Raw genomic sequence first — 17,347 nt, forward strand, 5'->3', positions numbered from 1 at the left:
GTGTCCAGAAAGGAGGCCGACCAGAAGCACGCCCTCCGACACTACAGCTGACGAAGTGGGAATTTCCGATGTGGACGACTTGGAAGGGGAAAACGATGCTACGGAGCGATGGGCGAATGCATATGCCATTCTAGGGAGTGATACACGACTACAGACTTCAAGAAGTCCTGTCGGGCCATGGGAAAGTGATGGTTGGCATCACGCTATGATGGAACCCACCCTACCAGGAAAATTGTATTCCTCGAGTATTCCTACGGATTCGGAAAATAATTTGGCTGGAACTGCGACAGATCCTCCTCCAGCAGGCCCATCATATACCGATTCCCCGAGAACCAATCGCCCAGCTGGCTCGTCTGGTTCATAGCCACCGCATGGTTTACTGGCGACGCACCAAACGGCGCCCCAGCAGTCACGGGTGAAGTCGGTAATGCGCCACTCGCAGCAGCTGCAGCAGCAGCAGCTGCGGCGGCGGCGGCGTGGGCCTGGTGAACTTGTGCCTGGTGGACCTGCGCTTGGGCCTGCGCGGCCGACAGGTCGCCGTCGACGGGCATGAAGCCCAGCGCGGACAGGTAGACGTCGAACTCGTTGCCAATCGGGGCCATGTCGGTGTCCTGGGGCTCGGACGAGTTGGCCTTTGTCTTGGCCTCGACATACAGCGTGGCGACGTTCTGCAGCACCGAGAAGAGGCGGTGCAGCTTGTCGACGCCCTCGGACACGGCGCACGTCGGCTGGAGCGACGCGATGAAGTCACGTAGGCGCTGCAGGTCTGCCATGTTGGAGGTCTCGATGATGTGGCAGAAGATGACGATGAAGGGGACGAAGGGCGCGTAGAGGATTGTCCTGGACGGAAACGGGGAAGTCAGCAACGCCAACAGAAAAGAAGAGAAATGTAAACTCAAGCATGTCATGGGCGCCCACTCACCAGTGTATGTACGAAGCCGCCACCCACAGGTTGCTCCCCATCAGCTTCATGCACTCCTCGTGCGTCTGCATGGCCAGCCTCGCCGTCTCGATGCACTCGGGCGTGAAGGTCGAGAAACCGTGCCCGCCCACGCCGGCAGGGATGGCCCGATATACCAGCGTCAGGCTGCTGAGGAACGAGACCTGGTCGCTCTTCATGACCATCTCCATGACGGTGGCCTTCCTCGCATCGGCCCAGCTGCCGCCCTCGGCGCCGCCCACCTTGAGCTTGCCCATCTCGCTGCTCCGGATCAGCAGCGCCTGCTCGGCGATCACCTTGAGCCGGCCCGCGAGCCGCCGCGCCGTGTCGACGCGCTGGCCCACCGGGTGGCCCAGGCTGGAGGGCGAGTACAGCCGCTCGTAGATCTGGCCCTGGATGTCTGCATGCGCGATCCACAGCCGCAGCACCTCCTTCCACATGTCGGGCGCGTTGACCTGCCCGATCACCCGCGGCAGCGTCACGTCGAAGTCCTGGATCGTCGGGGCTCGCCCGAGCCGGAGCGCGAGCCCGCGGTCCAGCATGTAGCTGAACCAGAAGAGGATCGCCTTCTTGTCGCTGAGCACGCTGCTGCTGCCGTTGTCGTGCACGATGCTCGCGCCGCCGCCGCCGCCGCCGCCCCTGCTGTTCACCTCGACGGTGCCGCCTGTCACACGGTGGTATCCCAGGTCCTGGCACAGCTGGGCGGCGGTGGTGTTGAGCTGCCAGGCGAGGCTGGGGCGGCTGACCTCGATGGCGTAGCTGGCGCCCAGCAGCAGGGCCTCGATGTTCTCCATGCTGGCGCCGAGGAAGAAGCGCAGGTTGGCCAGCCCCGTCTCGAGGTTGTCGCGGCACAGGCGGTAGTACCCCGTATACCGTTCCTGCCCCGCGCTGTCCCCGCTCTCGCCCGCAACCACCGCCTTCTCCTGGAACAGGTAGTACAGCCCCATGTTGACGATGATGAAGTTGGCGTGGCTGAAGTCCTCGAGCGCAAAGTACACGCGCCGGCACGCCTCGGCAAAGTTCTCCACCGCCATGAAGCAGCACACGCTGATCAGCGTGAACGTACCGGGGGGCGTCTCCTTCACCTCCCGCAGCACGGGGATCACCGCCTGCACCGGCGGCATCGGCAACTCGCGGAACCCCCCGCGCGGCAGGGCCCGCTGGTGCGCGAACCGCACGTCGTTGCTGCTCCCACCACCCCCGGCGCCGCTGTTGGACGCCCCTGACGAGCCGCGCCGCCCCTGTGGCCCACTGCCGCCCCCGCCCCCGCTCCCCTGCTGCTTCTGGCTCAGCCCGACGATCTGCTTGAGCGAGGTCAGCGCGGCGGCCATGCTGGGGTTGAGGTCGCGCAGCGAGGTGCGCTCGACCGCGTGCTCGAGGAACTCGGACGCGAAGACGGTGTGCGCCGTCAGCGACGAATTGCCCTCGAAGGCGGACGAGTCGAGCTCGTTGGCGCTGGCCCCCGGCGTGCTGCTGTCGTCGTCGGCCTCGTCCCCGCGGTCGTCGCCCGAGATGTCATCCATCTCGTCGTGCTGCTGCTGGTGGTGGTGGGCCGCCGTCGCTGTCAGCGGGGAGTCGTTGCCGCCGCCTGTTGCCCTGCGGTCATCCCTCCGCGCCCCGCCGCCGGTGTCCATCGCGTTGGACGACGACGAGGACGCTTGTGGGGGTCCCTCGTGGAGGGGGAGGTCGGACCCCCGGCGGAAGTTGCTGTTGTTGCTCAGCTCGCGGAGGATCTTTTCTATCGAGCCGAGGCGCTGCTCTATCTGGTCGATCTTGCGCTCACTGGTCTGTGGTCAGCCATGGTGGGTGTCATGAAGGTCTTCGCTACGAATGACCTGGCCCGGGATGAGGTGAGGAATATGGCTGGGGGTGGATTTGGTGACAAGGGATGATGACGAGAGAGACGGACTATTGCGTAGATATCAAGACCCTCTGCCTGGCCTCCCGGGGCTTCTGTCCCGCGCCAGTTGAGCTGCAAACCCGGTTCGCTATGCGACAGTTCGAGCATGGCGATTCTTTGTCGCACCGTATCTGGCGGGCCGTCTCGTCAGTCCCACTTCATAACCGCGTTGGCTGCATGTTGGGTCCCGCCGCCCTGGGTCTGGCCGCGACCAAAGGGCGTCCGCGGACGAGGAGGCCATGCACATCATCTGCAGCGTGGTGGTGTACTTACTTTCCGTATCCGGCACTGGTCACACTGTGAGAGGATCACCCGTCAGCAAGGGGGTTGGTCTGGTTCGTCTGAGGTGGTATACCGGTGGATATCCAAGGGGGTCCTCGGACTCCCGAGGATTTCATGAAGCGAGGAAAGAGAGTCTGGGCAAAAGGAGACTTGGGCGGGTGTGTATATATATGTGACAATTCCCAAATCAAAACTCCCATTGGCAATCGATGCACATGATCCATCATCATACGTACTGCTCGACTAATAGCCGCATTGGCCGGGTCCGAAGGTCCTCCTCCGAGTCCCAGCCCTCCTCCTCCTCCTCCTCCGCCGGCCGGTGCCCCTGAGTCGCCCCGGCCGTGATCTGAGGGGGTGCTACCGGTGCCCATGCTGCACGTCACTGCGCTGGCTCATACGGGAGGTGATGAAAGTTGGGTTTTATCGGAAAGGACACCAGAGGAGCAGAAAGGGCCGAGACGGATGGAACATTTAAGATTCAATGCTTGAATCGGCGCTTTCATGAGCTTGTTTGCACGGCCACGGTTCATTCATCTCCCCAACGGCCATCGCTGAAGGGTGCGCATCTCAGGGTCCGGGCACAGGGTCTCGGCACCCGCGGGCAGCCGGAGGCACCGCAGCGCGCGCGCGGGGCCGAGAGGGGCTTGGTGGTCTAGTCTGTGTTGAGTGAATGAGGACAAGTGGAGAATCTACCAAGAACAACAAGGAACTACATAGTACAACATTATTGTAATTTAATTGGTAACATAGATTATAGGAGGCCCTTTCAAGGTTTTCCAATAAGACACTTAGTTTGGTTGCAGGAAAATATTCCGTAGAGCCCCTGTGAACGTCGTGTAACTTTGTGTGCTCCTGGTATAGACGGCAGAAGCGGTAGTGGAGTAAGGTTACCAGAAACCCACATTTTAACTTGACCAGTTGCATATTGGGATACTTTCATGTGCCTGCTCTGTAGTGAATGGCTTGAGCATTGTGTAAGCTAACAACCTTCCTAGTACCCAGTTAAGTACCTTACCGTTTATATGATGACGGGTTTTAAATTCTCAAGGTCATTGCGCTGGACCCGATTCCAATAAACCGTTTTCAATGCTTAGTCATGGAAGCAGACAGTTCTGGCTAACACGAACTTCTTCAGCTCAGCTCACCTCGATCTCCTTCCTAGACGTCCTAGCATTTTGAAAACGGGATGGACATTGTTAGTTGAGCGCAAAAAGCCATTATTTTTATCAAATTCAAAATTTCCCAGTCCGCTGAACCCTTCTCAACTTTGGCAGGTACTGCTCCAGGGTCCCTTGATCTACGCTCATCCTCCTGCAGCATGGAGGAAATGCAAGTAGTCGATTCAACATGGGAACATGTCTTTCTCATTCAGCTTTTAAAGACCACATCACATTATGGAGTTTAGAAGATTACAACCCGGCTTTAAGAACATTCATAATCTGAAAAAGTCATCAAAAACTTTTGTCTAAATCGCTGCTGATGACTTCCATGCCAAAATTTGCTCAGGTCCAAAATTTGCTCATGCCTATGTTCGGCATCCCGCCTTCAGTGCCAGTGCCCTCACCGGCATTCAGCACGCCAACACGGCCTCAGGAGTGTCTAGGATGATGGGACAAAGCCTGTGTGTGAAGCTTTCGTGTTCGCTGACACCTGATATGGGAAGCATTCCGCCGGTTTGTCCTTCTTCGCAGAGACCCATGAGTCCTTGCCCTGTATGGTAGGTTAGCTGTCAGTTCCAATCCTCGAGCCTATGTCTGTCTTCCGTGAACGAACCTGTTCATTCTTCCCCCAGTACACCTTAAAGTCCACGTAATACTTAGTGGGCTTGCCGGCATCATCCACGTCAACGCTCTGGACAATACCCACGTACTTGGTGCCTTTCATTGGGTTAGCACAGATTCAGAACCAGACCTGGAGTGCCTGACAAATGGAACATCATACCCCAGTAATCCACCATGACGTTGTCCTCCTTTTGGAATGCCATGATAGCCGTCAGAGAGTGGAATAGGCTGAGATGATGCAGTATGCTTCTGTAAGTGATTCTGTAAATGATTCTGTGAAATTGGTCTTCCGGATTGATTGATTGGTTGGTTGATGGAAAGTCTGTCTGGTTGTCCTCCAGCCTCGTCCAAAGGCATGTCTTTTATACCTGGTCTGGTTGGCAGTGAGTCGACACTTGGACAAGTCACGAAATCTGTCAGTCACTTACATCTAAAAACATCCGGTTGTGGTCACTGCATGAAATGTGATTAGCCAGTGACTAAAGCGACCAGAATGTTGAGTTCGAATGGACGTCACCGTCAAGTAGGCATCTCGACTGGTCCGCTCTATCTACCTAGGTAGCTGGCCAGCTCCGTCACGCAGTTTTAGTGACCATGCCGGCCTCTATCACCCAGGAGGTGCTGGTGAGCGAAAGCAGTGATTGGGTAGTGACGCTCGGCGCAATCGTCCGCATGCATTAACATGAATGAGGCTCCCGCCCTTCGATGAACATGAGATGCCTGTAAGGTCTCATAGCGGTGCGAGTAATGCTCAAGACGGTTTGAACTCGGGGATACTCAACGTCAAGACACAAACATAAGCAGCCCGCGAATTCCAAGAATGAGACGTTAGCAGACCCGGCACGCCTACTCTGTTAACCTTGACCTGACGACGATAAACAACTAGTCCAAGCTGCCTGCCGTTTCTACGTTTTGACAGCCAGATGCTATCTTCTCGGCGCATTCAGTTCAAGAGCGACCAAGCCGACGCCTGCTGATGTACATAATGAGCCGATGATTTCCAGAATACTGGTATCCATACTCTCCACATAATCACCCTGCGGCAGACGCACAAGAGGCTGAGTGTGACTGCGACGAAGGTGGAGGATGGCAGCACCAACTGGAGGCAAGAAGAAGTATGACCTCGGCTGTTCCTGGGGATTACTGTCAGCGGCCGATGGAGTGCTATGGACGGCCCTGCCAACAATATACGGGTATGAGTTCTTTGCGAAGGTTGGCAAGTACAACATGCTTATTTCACCAGTGAGACATAACTTCCGGCCTGCCTCGTCCGACTCGTCCCGACGATGAACACGTACATGAGCATCGTTTCGAGCGCCAGATCTCTCTGGGTGATTTGTCGTGTCGTTGAGTTATCTGCTGGTATTCGCCTTGTCGCTCTACGATTGGAGGGCACGCTGGCGGCTCAGTCTAGAAGCCTTGTGCTGTCCACCACGGCCCGGGCGCTTAACAGACGTCGTCAACACCTGGCCAGCATTGAGTAGTTATTCCCACCCAATCTCAACTTCACATCTAGAATGTTTCGCCTTCCAGCAAGAAGCCCCATGAACCTTCCTCCAACAATGGCACTTAAGTTCTTCACACCGGGTATCCTGATCTTAGGACCATACCATCAATGGCACCCCCACCAGCGAGTCACCCCCACCACCGGGTTTAACACACACATATACTTTACCAACTTCTTGACACATGCTGAACCACTGCTGTAAAAGTCAAGTGTGCCGGCCAAAAAACCGTAGTAACCGATCTGCTCAGATGAGCTACTCAACAGTATATGAAGCTGTACCCGTCACAACCCTCCCCACTCCCCCTAAGGCCCTTCTTAGAGCCCCGGGACTGCCGTCGGGGACTAAGTTGTGGTTCTAAATCATTTAGCTTTTCACGAGGTCCATCTAACACACTCCATAAGAAGGTATAAAGACTAGAACGGTACGGAGCCTAGAACTCAATGATGCATCTGCAAACAGCCAGCCCTTCATGGCACTATCGTTCAATCCTCGCTTACGCAAGTGTTTCTAAGTGAATGTGCTCACCACCCACCCAAATAGATTGGTCATGTGGCTTTATTACAATGATCTAAATGTATAGCTATCTTATGGGAATACTTGCAATGACAAGAATAAGTCTAATAACTTCCGACTTGCTGCAACCAACAACCTTTGGACGAGTTACTTGATCGGAAACCACTGGTTAAACACTCCAGAAGGGTCGAACTGCTGCTTCAGCGTCCTCAGGCGGTCCAGGCTGGAGCCGTAGATGGCCCGCAGCTCCTCATCGCCGTGGGCAAAGTTGATGTACCTTCACAAATTGTCAGTGACACCGATGCACGTGTGTCAGTCATTTTTCGCAAGCTCTAAAGCAAGACTCACGTGGGGTTCGCGGCCGCGCTCGACGAGGAACTCCAGATATCCCTGGCCTGCGCCCCAAACGCCTCGGCCTGCGCGTCGAGCGCCGCGTCCTCGTACCAGGGGATGACGACAGCCTGGGCGAACGCCTCGCGGCGCTTCTCCTCCGCGAACGCCGACGAGCCCGCCGGCGCGGATTGTGCTTTCGTCAGGTTGTACCGCTCGACCAGGACGGCCGAGTTCGCGGCGCCCGCCTGCCCCTGGAACCCCTTGTACAGGTCCCAGATCTGCGGCCACGTCTCGGGCTTCATGTTGTTGATGGTGGTGCTGTGGGCGGGCTTGCGCCCTCCCCGGGTGCAGAAGCCGTCGTTGGCCGCGTTCCACTGCTGGTAGGGGGTCACGACGCTCGAGTTTGTGAGGGGCCCGATGTCGTACAGCGGCGCGTAGGCGGTCCGCCCGCTCTCGACCGTGCCGCCGCGGAGGAAGCCCGTGACGACCACAGTGGGCGTGTTGGTCCCGTCGGCCGAGTTTGACAGGACCAGGTAGACGACCTGCTGCGGGAGGAGGGGCAGGTCCTGGATGGCCTGGGCGACGGCGGTGATCTTGGCCGGGTCGAAGGTGAAGTTGACAATGAGGGAGGTGCGGTCGTCGGTCGGGAACGCGCTCACCTTGGCGGAGGTGACGATGCCAAAGTTAGGCCCGGCGCCGCGCAGGGCCCAGAAGAGGTCCGGGTTCGACGTGGCCGAGGCCGTGAGCGCCTCCCCGCTGGCGGTGATGACCCTCAGCTCCAGGGTGTTGTCGACGGCGAACCCGTGCTCCCCGAGGAGGTTGCCATAGCCGCCGCCGAGGGCTGCTCCCAGGGCGCCGACGCAGTTGCAGTTGCCCGTCTGGACCAGGACGCCGGCGGCGTCGGCGGCCGCGGTGACGTCGCTGATGAGGGCGCCGCCGCCGATCGTGGCCGTCGTCTTGTCGGCGCTGACGTTGACCTGGTTCAGTCCGGCCAGGTTGATGAGCACGCCCGTGCTGCCCAGGTCGAACTGGCCTGTTGCCCAGCCATTTCCGCCATTCTGGGCGACGAAGCGGATGTTCTTCTTCACGCAGTACTTGACCTGTCGTAGTCGAAATCGTAAGCTTGGCACTGTGAATGTATACGGTTGGATCACTGAGCAGGAGGTTAGAGGCTGGCCGACATACCACTGCACTAACATCGTTCTCGCTGGTCGCATTGAAAACGACAGTTGCTACAGGCGCGTCAACCTCACTCCATCGTTGCCGTACCTGGACAGCGACGGACGAGGCCGGTGCCAAGCTCTGCAGATCGTCAGCGACAGATCGCGCACCGACACAAGCTGCAGCAGCCATGGTCGCGGTCTGCAGGCCGGTGAACAGGAAACGAAGGAGGTGCATGGCTAAGGTTGCAGTGGCGAAAGGCTCTTCAACAAGGTCTCAAGCTCTGTGACACGGTGTGTATGTAGCCAAGAAGGCCGTGTATGTCAGGGCCCTATTGGATCTTAAGGATCTCGAGGTGGTTTGCCGAACCTCGTCCTGTCAACGATTCACTTGTTGGGTCTCCCTCTCAGCTGACATGCCACGCCGGAAAGGGGAGACCCTTCATATGCTACCCTAGGCATGCCGGTTGCCTTGGCGATGCTTATTCGCCCAGCTTCTGCAAGGGTTCTGCTAATAGTTGATTCCAAGGTCCTTTAGTCTCTTCATGTCCCGATATGCAAGGGTGCTCCGTCCCCCGCCGCACAAAAATGTCCCGGAGTATTGGGTCCCACAAGAGCAGTTGGAGGCTTGTACGATAAAAGCCTCGCACACATATTTGGTCCCGGAGCTGGACGGCCCTTCGGATGCTAGAGCCGCAGGCATTGTACCCCAGGCGCCCGAAATTGCGATATCTTGCCGGACAAGGGCCGCCCAGTATACACAGTAGTACCCCGCGTGGATATGCGTGGCTATGCGGGACCCTTCTGCTCAGTTCTTGGGCTTGTCTCGTAAGATATACCACATTAAACGGTGATCCTACACCCAGCCACCGGAAAAGGCGGGTTTTATCGTCCGGAAAGGGCTTCCCTCCCAACATGACATGGGCTGCACGTTCTCATCGCGACAACACAAGCACTGGGCGTGCCATATGCCATTGTCTTGTAGGTCCCAAGGCCTCGGATGACAACTTGAAGTTGACAGTTTCTCTGACCAAAGCCTAGACTTGGCCGAACGGTTGCAATTTATCCTCTCTAGTTTTTATCACTTACTCAGACAGTCTTATTCCTTTCCCTCATTATTCCGTCAATGCTCACACAACCCACAATTATCGCCTTGTCATTCTTCGCATAATCATCCGAGCATGGAAAAGCACGTTATCTGAGCGTGCGTCGACCCTTGCGAATTCAATCTGGACCCAAGCCTGGCACCAAGACCTTCCCAGCCAGGGTCAAAGGGGGGAAAGAGTGAATAACCAATTACGAACCCCCCTAACCCGAGTCAGCGTACGCCCACCCAGCTTCTACAGTACGCCCACCCAGCTTCCAGCGTTGGCCCACCCAGTACAAGGAGAATCACCTGCATCCGCATTAAAATGCAAGTACTGCGGGGTTCCTAATAAGCCAGGGTAGCTATTTTCCAATTTAAGCAATACTTTAAAAATACAAGCCTAAAAAGCCTAGAGGGCCCCAGAGCCCCCAGAGCCCCCAGAGCGCCCAGAGGGCACCAGAGCGCCCAGAGGGCACCAGAGCGCCCAGAGCCCCCAGAGCGCCTAGAGGGCTGCAGAGCGCTTAGAGGGCCGTAGAGCGCTTAGAGGGCGCAGAGGGCGGCAGAGGGTAGAAGTAACTTTTAAGTTGCAAATAGAGGGGTAGCTATGGGACCCCTCTGGGATAGCTATAGCTATGCTTTATTAATAACCCCGCAGTACCAATATTTTATAGCATATGCAGCCAATTTCCTTGTACTGGGTGGGCCAACGCTGGAAGCTGGGTGGGCGTACTGTAGAAGCTGGGTGGGCGTACGCTGACTCCCCTAACCCCTCAAAGACTTCCTCACGATGCCGCCGGTATTTACTCCTTTTTGCCCATGAACGCGATCACGCTATCATGTAGAATCCACCATCGCATCTCCATCGAAAAGACCAACTTTATTTACGATGATTTTCCCTAACCCCTTCTCCATAGTTCCCGTCCCGTTACCCACAGGACCCAGTCCTCGGATTTTGCCGCAGGCGACCTGCTCCTCATGGATCCGCCCGGTTTGCCTAACTACACACAACGTCGCCCATCATGGTGACCATGAATCATGACTACACCAAGGGCCAGATGATCGGTCTGGCCGTTGGGTTCATGATAATTCCCACAGTCTTCTACGAGCTACGCGTGTGGGCGGAACTGCTCGTCAAGCGGTCTGCGTGGGATGATTAACTTGCCTCACAGGAGCAGCACTCGTAAGTGTTACGGGACTCTTTCCCCCATCGTGTTGAATCCGGAAGAAAGCTGAGCAAAATGCCTGCAGGTGGTCGCCATTACGTGTTGCGCGTTACAGCTAGCCAGTGCGTACATCGCCAATTCCTACTCCGGGAGCATGAAGTCAACCGTCTGAACAGCTGCGGTCCATCGCCATCTTGGCCAGCATCAGCCTCAGTATCCCGATGGCTCACCAATCATGGACGACCCCCGGGTTGATTTTCTTCGAGCAGGTGAGCTATCTTCAAGCACCTCTCTAACCCTCCTTCAGGGCCCAAGCTGACAAGAGCCCGGCGGACCAGACCAAGTTCGCTCTCAACATGATATCCATCCTGGGGCTTGGTCTCGTCAAGTCTTCCATTCTCATCCTGTACTACGAACCTCTTTCCAAGTAAAAGGTTCCGCTACGCCGTCTGGGAAGCACTCGCCTTTGTGATCGGGTGGACTGTCAGCTTCTTCTTCTCGCACCTATTTACCTGCTACCCCATCACCGTTTTCATCGAGCCCTATTACGGGAACTCGTGTGTGCAGACGGTTCCCATGTTTGTCTCGTTGCTGTTCACCGATGTCATTGCCGACTGGGCGATATTATTATTGCCCGTGCCGATGGTCCTCAAGGTGCAACTGCCCTTCGAGAAGAAGCTCGCAGTGATCGGCATGCTGGGATTGGGCGCCGCGTAAGTGTTCCTGTGTTCGCTTCCTTGATTCGGATGCAATTGGGAGTGGTGTTTATGACTTGGCTAACGCATAACAGTGTATGCGCCGTCAGCGTCACGAGAGTGATTGCTACCTTCGCAATCGCGGAGGAATACGTCAAGCACCCGAACGACGTCATGTGTGAGTGCCCGGGCTCAGGGCAGCAGCTAGATCCCGCCCCGGTCTCCATGCATGGGGCGCACCTTCTAACCCCCAACTACAGGCTACACCGCCCCAGTCTTCTTCCGGACCAACATCGAGCTCTCCCTGGCCATCGTGTGCGCCTGCCTGCCGACGCTGCGGCCCATCCGGTCGCACTTCTTCCCCAAGCCGGTCGCGACGTGCACCTCCGACTACGAGTACGGGTCCTCGGGCCGCATGGGCGCCATGAAGAACAGCCTCAAGCAGAGCATCCGGAAGCCGTACGAGGAGCTGGACGAGCTCGAGCTGACAATGTACGACCGCCAGGCGGTGGGGGCGGACGGCCGGTCGGCGTCGCCCGAGGGGAGAGACATCATCAAGCAGACCACCATCCAGCAGACCATCGGGGCGCCCGACAGCTCGAGCACGGCGGACCTGAGGGGGAATACCTTTGAGGCCGTGGGCCGGGGCCCGTTGAGGGCAGAGCGGATGGTGCCTTGGTACTTGTGTTTTTCCCAAACCGTGCTCGACCAATGTGCTGGTGATCACTTCATATGTGGCGCTCCGTCCGGCGAGACGGAGGTGGAGAAGCCAAACAAGACAGTAAATTATAATATAGACAGATAATAGGTCCCTGACTGCGGCGGCAGTACTGCAGCAGCGGGGTTGCATGGTGGTCACGCTCAGAGACTATGCTTTGAGTGTTAGTATTGGTCCCTGGTCCAATTTTGAGCTCGCCAGGTTTTCACAATTCATTTTGAGACTTCAAATCGAAATACCCACAATCGCGGTACTTTGGAGAGAGGACAATGGTAGGTCGCATCGCGCAGCTCTCCGAGATGCAGCCACGAACACGTTACAACCACTCTTCCTTTAGAGCGAAACCCTGCTCATAATCGGCGGTGTTGCACTAGAGTCCGTTGTCCTTGAGCGAGAGTTCCAGTCTCCAAGTCGGAATTTCGGAGTCAACTTCTTGCACTCCAGAATATGTCAGCGCCTAGAACAGACGACTTCGTAATCTCACTGACTGCCTCAACTGCCTCAGTCTACTCTGTGCCATAAGCCAAAAAGAATCTTTTGAGCGCCAACTTGTCCAGATGTCTACTGTAATAATTTCATGTCAAGATGCAGGCAAACCATCCTAGCAACAAGACCCGGCCGTCGAGCTATGTCTCCAGAGGATCGAAAAGGCACCCATCGTTGGCACACACAACATGACAAAGACAAAGGCAATTCAACCGCGGTTACTAGCACATTTTGCATAGGTGGGCATAATTCTGTCACAGCGCAAGATCGTGGAATGCTCCTTTGGGTCCCGTTCCGTACTATGTGCGTTCTTGTTAGACAGTTGGTTGGTTCGACATTAGAGAGTATTGTCCGAGCCGGAAGATGTCCCTATGTTATGACGAAGTCACTTTAACGGTAGTCAGAAATCTTGTTCCGGGAAGTTCAGTACAGAGCGAGGCATTGCTCTGACACTTTTAGCAAGGAACTTCCTCATGGCAGAGTCTTCTTCACGAAGTGTCAGCACCATTTGCAAATATCGAATGTTCCATTATTAGCAAGCGAACTGCAAGCCATGGCATTATTTGACCTCTGAACGTGGGGAAGAGGCCTGGGAAGGTTGAAGGTCTCGGCGAATTGGCGAGCATGGAGCCACCCATTACCGGTAACGCCTTCATTGTAGGATGACAAGAAGCGATACAGTCAGAGGCTGGACTTACTGAACGTATCTGCTTCAAGGATACTCTATCTCAAACTGGAAGCAGCCACAAACAATCGTGTGTCTGCCTGAGAGTGAAGAAGTATATTATCTAAACAGATAGTTGTGTGTTGAGAGGCCTCGCATGGACCCACTGTTGTTGTAAGCTGATGCATTGACTTTCGCCGTGGCTCAGTCCGGGTGTGGAGGAGAAATGTCGCGAACAGACGCCCAAGCCAGGACTCGGAGTTGACAAAATCCTTCAGCTGAGCAGATCACAGTGCTGCAGCAGCTTCAAGCTCTGAATGGACGCTTCTATCCAGCGGTCGAGTGGTGGCTGTGGTTAATCAACCCTGCAGTCTTTTTGGTGGGCAAATTGGAGGCCGTCCAGCCCCTCCCACGCAAGCCCATGCCTGCACGCGACTAGTGGACTATTCCCTTATCTCCGGGCTGTCTGTCCGTACTTTCGACCACACCAACTCTTTGTCGACGACAACAAAGCATAGTGCACTGCATTGCAATCTCGTCCTTCGACCTGGATTCAACCGGGCCAGGCAAGGCCACGAGGTTGCCGACGAAGGGCAAGACAGGACGGGTCAGGAAGGGACAGGGAAAGACGCGCAAAGATGCATCCTAAACGCCCACGCGCAGACGATGACGACGACGACACCGTCGCATCCGCACCACGACAACAACCACAACCGCGCCCAAAACGGCAGCGCACCGTCCAGCCCACAACCTCCTCGCGCGCCGCCCCAGCGCCATCACCAGCGCCGCAGCGCGAAGACCTGATCTCCCAGCTACCCTCCGAGATCCTCATCCGCATCCTCGGCTACCTGTCGCTGCCGCACCTCCTGTCCGTCGCCCCCGTGAGCGCCCGCTTCCGCCGCCTCGCCCACGACAATCAGTTATGGAAGGCGCTGTACTATGCGCGCTTCGTCCTACCGCGCGCCATGCGCATCCCGGGTTTCCGGGAGGGCAAGCTTGCTGAGAGGTTAAAGGACCATAAGCTGCATTACAAGGGCAAGAGGACGCTATGGGCTAGCGGGCGTTCCGGCGGGCTGGTCAGGGATGCAGGGGCGCCCGACGGTTGGAAGATACGGCTCACTGAGGAGGAGGAAGGGCTCAGCAGGAAGAGCGACAGCGTCAACTGGAAGAGGCAGTTCAAGATACGCCACAACTGGGCTCGGGGCAAGTGCGCCGTCGAGGAGTTGCGGCTGGGCCCGGAGGCGGAGGACCAAGGCGAGGTCCCAAGCGACGACCCTTTGGACGACCTGGATGGGAGCAAGATGCTAGTCAAGGTCGTCGAGGGACTGGCTGTCACGGTAGACAGGACGTCTGGCCTGCGAGCTTGGGACCTCAAGACAAGGGAGGTCGTGGCGCAAGCCAGTCTGGAAGACGACGAGGTGGGAAGCGAACCCGCGCAGCCGAGTTGTATCGCCATCGACGACCGGAGCCTCGACCAGGACACGCTGGACGTCTCGGTCGGCTTCGTGGACGGGAGCTTCGGGGTCTGGGCGCTGAGCACGCAGGCCAAGACCATATCCCGGAGATATCGGCACGAGAAGTCCAGCAATGGCGAGCTGATAGGCATGGCATATTCGCACCCCTACCTGTTGACGGCCACGCGAGCCGTGCTGATATCACTCTATACGTTCGACGTGCCACCCAAGACCGTGGACGGTGAGGACGAGCGCGAGGCAGGAGACCCCTCTGCGCAGTGGTCCTCGTCCAAGTTGAAGAGCGCCCTGAGCGAGTACACGGATGAGGACACAGCCGCCGAAGAGGAACAGGCCCAACTCCCTGCGCCGTACCTCATGACATCGCTCAAGTCGTACAGCTCCAGTCCACCCTTGGCGCTGTCAATAAGGAAGACAGCCAGCGCGACAGTTGCATCGATAGCATACACTTTCTTCACCCGGCACGGCTGGTCCATCGGCATCCAGGATCTCCACATCACTCCTGACGAAGCCTTGAAGAGTGCTCCCGTAATAACCACGCGACTCGCCTACACAACCCCGACCACCATCAGCACGCCGACCCACGCTCTGGGAGCACAGGCTGGCCCCTCACAACTAGTCACGCCGTCTCTGCGAACTTCCGAGTCAAACATTGGTTCAACCCAACACCACACGTCGCCATCGTCCTCACCAACACAACGCGACCATCATCATCACCACCACCAAAGCCAAGGCCCCACAACCCTCTGCTACAGCCACCCCTACCTCCTCGCCACACTCCCGGACAACACCCTGATCCTGCACCTCTGCACCTCCACCGCCTCCGCCCTGTCCATCTCGCCCGGCATCCGGCTGTGGGGCCACACCTCGGGCATAAGCGACGCCGAGATCACGGCCCGCGGCAAGGCCGTCAGCGTCAGCAGCCGCGGCGACGAGATGCGCGTCTGGGAGCTCGAGGGCAGGCCCAGCGGCGTGCGCAGCCGGAGCATCGAGGTCCGCGCCGCCGCCGCTACTCCCCCGCCGCAGGAGAAGGCGGGGGGTGGTGACGGGGCACTTGTGGGCGACTGGGAGGAGAGGAGGAACTGGGTCGGGTTCGATGACGAGATGGTCATTGTCCTCAAGGAGGCGAGGGGTGGGAGGGAGAGCCTTTTGGTGTATGACTTCACGTAGTGGGTTACGTGACCTACCGCGGGCGGCGACGGATCTTGCTGTGATGGTCGTAGCTGATATATTTGTCTGGTTAAGGGCTTAGATGTCGTGGGCTTAATTGGCGCGCATATATACACGAATACTCCTGTAGGATAGAGTAGAACAAGAAGCCCAAGCAATATCCATTTCCTCGCGCCCAACTTGTGACCTGTGTACTCACAGTTCCCACGCACAGCTGCTAACGGCCCTCTGCCGTTCGCTTTCACGGCCGCCTCACTCTTGTGCAGCAGGCTCCGCAAGGCGCTCTGGCCAACCGACCTCCCTCGCCCAAGGACTCAACGACATGTCTGCATCAAGCCCCCGCGCGACAGCAGCTCCCATCATCGCATGCAATGCGTCCAACGCCACGGCCTCTGTTTTCCCTAAGCGCCTGTTGCCGCGGCCGGGTCAGGTCAGCTTGCCTGTGGCTGAGCCGAGGGCGCCAGAGACGGGTGATCTCGGGAAGGAGAGGAGGGGTTGGCCACGCGTCTTATCCCAGGACGGACGGATTATGAGGCCTTCTCTTGGATTGTATCGCACAGGGTAGCTGGTGCCCAGAGCTAGGTAGTTAAGAACAAGTGAACACTGGGCGAACAGGGACGGGACCTGTGATCTCAAGTATCTTCGCCGCTCTTGATTTATTCATACGTTGAGAAGAGTACATGGAAAGTTCCGATCTATGAGAGAGACTAACAGTCCAGCTGGAATGCATTCACATAAATGAGGCTGGGACGAACCCTTTTCCACACAGAGGGCTCGTCTCATAACATGGACTTTGCGAGAAAAGCAACGCGAATTTGTTGGGCTCGTCGTAGAAGCCCCTCAGATAGCCAACTGAACCCCAAGCTGCCAAATCCGTTTGCGAGGCGGAGGCGGAGGCCATACGTATACAGCAAACCCCTCCCAGAAGCCGTCCCAGATCTTGAAGCTATTTTGGCGGAAAGAGGCTGACCGCCTTTTCCCCAGCTCCTTCTAAGACTTGCGGTCAGTTCGGGCACGCACACCCCCGTGAGCAAATATCAAGCCCAGCCGCAGACCATAGCTCCGAGTAGAAAGCTAGCCGCCTTTTAACAAGGCCTAGAGATGGCCACAACTGCACCTAAGCCCGCCCGAATCATGCCAGGCACATTCACATCCTTCTCCAGCAACTGCCTCGTAGATGCGCCATCGCATATGAACTGAGATCCGAACGAGATGAACTTGATCCAGCTCTATGTGATTAACATGCACCGGACATGGCCACAGCAGCCAACGGGCAGACATCTCGAGGCGAGAAAGGCCCAGTGTCACGCAAATGCAACTCGAAGGGCAATAGAAACAATGTACCATCCATCGGGAATAGGTCTTGTCATTGTACGCAATGACACACCACGGGTCGTATGTTGCGTGCGCATCTTGTTCCAAGCCACTGAGACCGTGATCGAAATACAGCTCGCAATTTCAATGCGAATGTACCT

The 17,347-nt window shown here is 57.0% G+C and overlaps 4 protein-coding genes across 4 annotated transcripts; 2 read left to right on the forward strand and 2 right to left on the reverse strand.

The window, feature by feature from the left end:
- Positions 1-251: 251 nt before the first annotated feature.
- On the reverse strand, positions 252-5,106 carry INS49_003387 (uncharacterized protein; the record flags this gene model as incomplete). The annotated part of the gene is made up of 8 exons (XM_043164181.1): positions 252-840; positions 923-2,722; positions 3,114-3,137; positions 3,359-3,468; positions 4,268-4,280; positions 4,771-4,832; positions 4,896-4,999; positions 5,064-5,106. 8 exons carry the CDS (start codon positions 5,104-5,106, stop codon positions 252-254), a joined length of 2,745 nt encoding a protein of 914 aa, XP_043018946.1.
- Positions 5,107-7,071: 1,965 nt separating this feature from the next.
- INS49_003388 (uncharacterized protein) lies at positions 7,072-8,655 on the reverse strand (the record flags this gene model as incomplete). The annotated part of the gene is made up of 3 exons (XM_043164182.1): positions 7,072-7,201; positions 7,273-8,357; positions 8,443-8,655. The coding sequence occupies 3 exons, from the start codon at positions 8,653-8,655 to the stop codon at positions 7,072-7,074; spliced, it is 1,428 nt and encodes a 475-aa protein (XP_043018947.1).
- A 1,868-nt stretch (positions 8,656-10,523) lies between these two features.
- On the forward strand, positions 10,524-12,791 carry INS49_003389 (uncharacterized protein; the record flags this gene model as incomplete). Its single annotated transcript, XM_043164183.1, has 7 exons — positions 10,524-10,616; positions 10,674-10,684; positions 10,975-11,073; positions 11,102-11,380; positions 11,458-11,540; positions 11,623-12,040; positions 12,770-12,791. 7 exons carry the CDS (start codon positions 10,524-10,526, stop codon positions 12,789-12,791), a joined length of 1,005 nt encoding a protein of 334 aa, XP_043018948.1.
- Positions 12,792-13,868: 1,077 nt separating this feature from the next.
- INS49_003390 (uncharacterized protein) lies at positions 13,869-15,872 on the forward strand (the record flags this gene model as incomplete). The annotated part of the gene is made up of 1 exon (XM_043164184.1): positions 13,869-15,872. The coding sequence occupies one exon, from the start codon at positions 13,869-13,871 to the stop codon at positions 15,870-15,872; it is 2,004 nt and encodes a 667-aa protein (XP_043018949.1).
- Positions 15,873-17,347: the final 1,475 nt, after the last annotated feature.

Source organism: Diaporthe citri, assembly GCF_014595645.1.
Source record: "Diaporthe citri strain NFHF-8-4 chromosome Unknown scaffold_10, whole genome shotgun sequence".
Classification (NCBI taxonomy): Eukaryota; Fungi; Ascomycota; class Sordariomycetes; order Diaporthales; family Diaporthaceae; genus Diaporthe; species Diaporthe citri.